Genomic DNA, 7,247 nt, shown 5'->3' with positions numbered 1-7,247 from the left:
TTATTAAATGTTTCCAAGTACCCCCTGCACTGTGGTTGCATGCACTTTAAATATTCCATTGCACTTTTCAATGTCTCCAATGTTTTTGTATGTCATTCCCTGTTTATTTATTTATGTACCCCCCTGTTTTCTCTCATACCCCCCTCCCTCCCTAGTTCTGTGTTTTTTTGTTGTTGTATTGTTGTGTGAGCACACCAAATAACATTCCTAACAACTGTATTTTATACTGTTGATATAGCTAAATAAACTTGAAACTTGTACCCCAAGAGGTACTCGTAGTTACCCCTGGTTGGGAATCACTGTATTAAGAGTGTCTGTTAGGGGCAACTGGGCCTTGATCAGAGAAGCATTTCACCCCCAGTGTCCCCTGTAGTTGAAGACATGTAGATGTGCATACATTCACACTCTTAATAATGGGGCAGCCATGGCCTAGTGGTTAGAGCGTTGGTCTTTCAATCTAGGGCTTGCAGGTTCGAATCCCCCCTGACCTCTCCCTACATCTCCATCCATAGCTGAAGTACCCTTGAGCAAGGCACCTAACCCCACATTGCTCCAGGGCCTGTAACCAATACCCTGAAAAATAATAACGGTAAGTCGCTTTGAATAAATGAAAGCGCAATGTAATTGTAATGCAATACATAAACACCACATGTTGAAAATGTACCAATTTTATTGTCTATTCACACATCCATTCTATATGCAACAAAAACAGGCAAGTGACACAAGATGTACTGTATACAGAAAACAAATAAGCAAACAAGTCATCTTTACGAAACATTAAAAAGCACATGTCAGTTATTATCCGAGCTTGCAAGTGAATTTCACTGCACTGAAGAAGGCATTGGTGTCCCGTCAACATGGATGTATCTTTAACACTATGCGTTTCATTTGAACAAACTGTAAAATGCATTTATTTATTTGACATCTTATGTACAATTGCAGCTGATAATGAGAATGATACACTTCATCGTTATTACCTGTACGTCAGCAGTTAGCCAAGTGTGCTGTGGTGTTGCGTCAAAGACGGCCAACATGAAATTGTCATTTATTGCAACAGATACTTTTGCTTACTGTAATTGTTAAAAAAAAAAAAAAACTGATTTTTAATTATTTTTCAAGTGAATGCATGAGAGCCACCTGGAAAAATAAAATAAAATCAAATCATGTTTACTTTTTGCAGTTACCGTAAGCAAAAGTATGTGGCACTGAATGACAATTTCATGTTGGATGCCTTTGACCCTGTTGCATCATGGTTCCATTAAGGATGCATTGGTGTTAGTTTATGGCTTATAAGGTGGGGCTCTGGGATGCACACGTGGGTTCAATGGAAATCAGTCAATTGGTCAAAAAACGTCCAACATGGAATTGTCCTTCAGTGCAATGGATACTTTTGCTTACTGTAACTGCAAAAAAACATGATTTAAAAAAAAATAAAAAAATAAAATTTGACTCGGCTTTCATGCATTCAGTTGAAAAAAATCAATACATTGAAAATCATGTTTTTTACAGTTACAGTAAGCAAAAGTATCCATTGGCAATGAAGGACAATTTCATGCCTAAACCAGTCATTACAAATGCGAGCCCTCTTTGAAATGAGAGTTTAAAGCAGAACCACAAAGGGGTCTTTATTTGTACTAAAATATCAACGCTCAGACCTGGGCAGTTACGCAATAGTTTACTTAAGAGTAATCATCCTTCCAAGAAGTGGGTGAAAAGTGAGTGTGTGTGAGCGTGTGTGTGTGCAGGGAAGCAAACAGGGGTGGTGGGGGCAAATGGGTCACTTGTTCTGGGCTCAGGGAGAGAGGTGCCCCCCAGAATTGGATCCTCATTACATTGTACTGATTGGGTCTGGGGCCCTTTCAGATACATTTATCTCGAGTCCAGCCAAACCTGTCAGCGACCCTGTGTCTGTCTGTGTGTGTACGTTTGTCTAGAGAAACGGACATGTGCTTGTGTGGATACCTTTGTAAGTGTGTGTGTGTGTGTGTGTGTGTGTGTGTGTGTGTGTGTGTGTGTGTGTGTGTGTGTGTGTGTGTGTGTGTGTGTGTGTGTGTGTGTGTGCGTGAGAGAGGGAGAGGTCCAACAATAGGTGATTGTCTGACACACAGGCCATTTAAGCAGTTTAAAGAATATCGACAAAAACAAAAACCACAGCAAATTTAATCATGACGAAAACAAAAAAACCCAAAAAACCCTCACATCAGGCACTCTGGTAGGGTGGAAAGAATAACAACCTCACTTGTTCTAAGCATGTGACAAGTCACACCAATCTCACAAGTCTGGTACACACTACCCTAAATTTGTATCGATATGCAACGGCTGTTTGTTTAAAGTTCAGTTTGGGGACTAACGCCAACGGGAGAATAGCTGAGAATGAGAGCAAAAGCATACACACACATGTCCTCTAGACTGGAAACTCTTTTGAGGTCAAATAGGTCATGGATACTCAACAAGGTTATCCTGAAACATAACTGGAGAAGAGCAGCATACTGTCGATCCACTTGCCTTTTACTTCAACCACCGACTTCAATATTAACTAACCACTAACGCCTCAAGCTGTTACACAGACAGCATGACAAAAGCAGGGGAGAGAGAGAGAGAGAGAGAGAGAGAGAGAGAGAGAGAGAGAGAGAGAGAGAGAGAGAGAGAGAGAGAGAGAAAGAGAGAGATGTCTGCGAGCGAGCCGTAAGTTACTGAAAGCAGCTTCATACACGAAGATATTTGACTGGGGGCGGCTCACACAAAACAGATGGAATTTCTGTTTTCTGTTCAGCACATCTTAACACTTGGAAGTTCAGTCAAAGCAAAACAGGCAAGGCATTATATATATTACATGTACATGTTTCCTGTAGTTATAGCAAGCTATTCAACAATAGGCAATGACCACAATAACAGCCACGTTTTGATAGTTGCTTGTGATCGAAATACAGGCATTGACCCTTTATGTGATATTGGGCACGAGCAGTCAGAGGAGTAGGTTATGATTATATCGGAGTAAGGATGGGAGTCTATTAGCTTATGGATTTCAGCTATATCTTTCGATTTCAAATGTTCACAAAATTGAGAAGTTGCCCATTGTTTACTTCAAAGCAGCCACGCAACGACCCTCACAACCATCAAAACACAGGCCAGGCGGTTCACACTGGCTCCGTTCGCCAACAGATCTCACGGACTTTGCATGGGGTGTTTTCGAAATACTTTGTGGGTCTGTTCATTCAGTCAGCACCCCTGCCTCCACAAAAATGTTCAGAAAGGTTTAATTTCAGCGGCAACAGTCAATCAGATCATGTGGGTTTCACATGAAATGCATATGGGAAAAAAACATGGAAAGACAACTTGTCCCGGCGTCTGACACCACTAGTCATCTATCAGTGGATGGAGCCACTGTGAGACTACCATCACACTAAAGCTGACGGACATTTCAAATACAACATTGATGCACAGGCAGCCGTGAGATCGGAGGGTCGCAAGTTCAAATCCCACCCTTCCACTCCCTGTCTCACTCCATGGCTGAGGTGCTCTTGAGCAAGGCACCTAACGCCAGAAATATCTGAAAAACATCTGTAAGTCGCTTTGGATAAAAGTGTCAGCTAAGTGTAATGCGATATGATATCTGTACACAACACCACGTTACAGATAAGAGGGTGGATACTTAAGGGGTTGAGGAGTTTTGTTTCAAATAATTTAATCAAATAATGTTGAGAACTTGGGTTCCATGAAGAGGTTAACAAGTCTCTAAACGGGCAATTAAAAAAGGGAGGGAGGAAAAAAAAAGAGAAATACGGGAGACAAAGAGGGACAAAAAGAATTAAAGGGAAATTCAAAGCCATTTTTCTTTGTTCATAATAAACACATTGCAAGAACAATATTCACACCAACACACACACAAACACAAATAACATTTGGTTTCCAGAGTTTCTTCTTAGTGTGTTTTTGGGAGAAACACAAAACATTTTCACAAGAGGACAGTGTGTCATGTAATCATCATTAAACTAGAACTAGCCATCCCATGAATACACCCATAGGGCATCCGCACATCGTCTCCGACAGCACTGCGGAGCACTTTCGCTTCCGACACAATTCTGATTCCCAAACCCAATTTCACACGAAAATAGCATGGATAGTCAATGGGCGGTCAATCGCTGTCCGACATCCGCGAATGTTCGCAGACATCGGCGCCAGTGTGCGGGGTTCTATTGAAAACAATGGAATCGAACTTTTGCGGAGCAGTGCTCAGCACTTTGTCGGAGTCGGCGTGCGGAAGCTCATACTCTTTCACCAGGATCACACCCCCCCCAAAACCCCCCCCTTCCAAAGGTGACATGACCCACCAGCTAATCCCCTTTGGTTGGATATGGCCTCTTCATTATATGTAGGGAGAGCTGCATGTTTACAAAGCTGTATGGCAAAAAGTGGTACTCAAGAAATGTGTAGTTGTAAGGCTTCTCTTTCTTTTGGAAAAAGGCATCATTGTAATATCGTAGTTCAACAAACAGTATAGGCAGTCAGCGATGGTACGGTAGGGCCCAGTTTTATAGAATAAAAAGGTACATTTTCTGAAAAGGCTTCAGTGACATGGAGGGAATGGCTACGCAAATACACACAAGTATTAACATCAAATCCTTAAATAATGTAAACATATACATCTTTGAGGTCAGTACATTGATCCTCCTCATTTATATAAAAACAAACAAACAAAACAAAATCAAACGAAACAAAAAAACAAACAAACAAACGAAAAAACGAAATAAACTTTACTGAAGCATACTCCTGATGTTCTTCGGGGTGGACTCATCATTCAAATGTTTTGTGGTGAACCTATAAAAAAAATAAAAATAAAAACAAGTGTTAGATTATATAAAGTGAGAACCTGCAATGATGTACCTATTAGTCAGACCATAATATGTGGAATATTAAGAGGAAGAGAGTTTTCCTGATGTTATTTACAAAATTTGACAAAACAGAAATGAGGCCATTTAAGAGACCCAAAATACATTAACATTTGGGCTGAAAATGTAACCCCATTCCTTTTTTTATGACAATAGCGTGCTCGCAATAGATCTAAGCCAATCATCTCATCTGAATGCAGTGTTTATATGACCGTTACAACAGCCAGACAGCCTGGTGAGCACAGGTGCAATATACCCAAGTAGCCAGTGAGGTAGCAGCCAGTCACACCTACCTTAAAGGGATACTGTCCCATTTTTGGAAATAAGCTTATTTTACACCTCCACTTGAGTTAAATAATAGGGGTTTACCGTTCTCCTGTACTTTCAACCATTCTCTGGGTATGGCAGTGCAAATTTTACCTCCATGCTAGCAGTTAACATTGAGTCCTATGAGACCAGCTCGCGGCTAACTGGTGTCATAGGACTCAATGCTTGGAGGTAAAATGTGCACTGCCATAACTAGAAAATGGTTGGAAGTACAGGAGAATGGTAAAAGCCTCTTATTTAACTCAAGGGGAGGTGTAAAATAAGCTTATTTCCAAAAATGGGACAGTATCATTTTAAAATCAGAGCCCTGACCGAAACGGAATTGGAATGATTGTATACATGACAACTGGAATGGACAACACCATTCCTTTGAACTTCATTAGCATTATCATTGGAATAACACATATTTACTCTGATCGGGGTGTTGGTATGTACATTTCCATTGCAATTAAGTAGTTATTCCACACACACCCCTCCCATTGAGACTAAGCATCTCTTCAGCCAGGGAGTCCTGGCCGTAATGGCAACCAAAAAAAAAAGTTGCAGACGCGGACAAACACATTAACACGAGGGAAAACACATTTACTTAAAGCACAGTAGCCGTTAAGAGTTTTGTGGAACAACTCTAAAAGCAATGACATTCCTCAGTGTACACAGTATTAGTTGTTCTCTTAAAAGCCTCCAATGAAGGTAGAGTCCATACTCCATGTATTCTGTACCTCAGAGATGCGGAGCACTTATTAAAAAGGAGAAGCCTGTTCTCCCTAACTCAGCATGGGGGGGGGGGGCTGCACAACTGCAGTAATAACTTACGTAAGGAACATGCACTGCATAATAAAGTGCAAAGAGTCAGAAGATTATTGGATACACAGTACGTAATGGGGAAGTCGTGGCGTAATAGGGCAGCCGTCTGTGGTGTAATGCTTACGGAGTTGGACTTTACATTACAGGGTTGCTTACCACTCCCTTCCTCACTCCATAGCTGAAGTGTCCTTGAGCAAGGCACCTAAACCCCACATTACTCCAAGGACTGTAACCAATACCCTGAAACAGGGCTCTAAATTAACTTTTTCCACCACCAGCCAATTTGGGTAGTGGACATTTTTTCTTACCAGCCAAACAGAAGTTCAACTAGCCATTTTTTTAATCTCGCCAAAATTAACTATGCATTAGGCTAGTTTTTTTTTTATTATTATTATTATTATTATGGTCATTTTGTTCAACTATTTCTACAACACAAATACACTATAGGCCTGCATAGGCTAGCCTACTATATGCCTACATAATATGCATATTATAGGCTATATATATATATATATTTGTTTTTAACTTCTGCTTTATTTTTTACTTTCATTACTTAGGCCTAATCAATTTGATTAGTTTTTGTTCAATTCCTCTGAAAACAGCTGAATCACATCACACAAGCCACTCACATAACAGACCTTTAACATACAGTAACCAAGCACACAGCCAAACCACACAGAAGAGATGAGAGGAAAAGGAGGGGAGCAGTTCTTCTCTACCACGCGCAACAAAATGACAAGAAGCCTAGTTTAACTAAAAGTAAATAATATCTCGGGAATCTTCGCTTCCTTTGTTACTTCCACAGCTTCGTCGTTGGTTGCTTTTTTTCCTTTACTATGGCGTGGGCTTTCCAACTTAGTTGCGCCAGGACTCGGGAAATTTCAGAAGACAACTGAACTGACAGCTACGGTCACACTACTCTGACAGTCAGCTCTCCTCCTCTGCCCTTGTCGCTATTTCGTTCCACAACCACTCATTTTTAACGTCACTATTATTACGGTTACAACTAGCATTCACCAACACACAGAACCTTGCTCTAACCCCCGACACATTCTCATCACTCGCACAAAACATAGTCTAAGCTCTATGCATAATCTGCGTCCTGTTATTGAAACGGTCAGGGCCTCGCTGCTTCAAAAATGCAGCCTGTTACAGCAAGGTTCATATAGGCCCTAGTAATAATAGCAGTAGTGACGTTAAAAAAGGTTGTAGCGAAAGCGACGAGAG

General features: G+C 40.9%; 1 protein-coding gene across 3 annotated transcripts in view; it reads right to left on the bottom strand.

The window, feature by feature from the left end:
* Window positions 1-650: 650 nt before the first annotated feature.
* Window positions 651-7,247, bottom strand: part of fam49a (family with sequence similarity 49 member A) — a 79,253-nt gene continuing 72,656 nt past the window's right edge. For all 3 annotated transcript variants that reach the window (XM_063223619.1, XM_063223618.1, XM_063223620.1), the window contains one exon: window positions 651-4,818. In XM_063223619.1, coding sequence (XP_063079689.1) covers window positions 4,755-4,818 — 64 coding nt within the window. In that variant the 3' untranslated portion in view covers window positions 651-4,754. The remainder of the gene's footprint in view (window positions 4,819-7,247) is intronic.

This window comes from Engraulis encrasicolus, chromosome 18 (assembly GCF_034702125.1).
Source record: "Engraulis encrasicolus isolate BLACKSEA-1 chromosome 18, IST_EnEncr_1.0, whole genome shotgun sequence".
In the NCBI taxonomy this organism is placed as follows: domain Eukaryota; kingdom Metazoa; phylum Chordata; class Actinopteri; order Clupeiformes; family Engraulidae; genus Engraulis; species Engraulis encrasicolus.
Note: the sequence above shows the minus strand (reverse complement) of the source record. Positions and strands in the feature narration are given on the sequence as shown.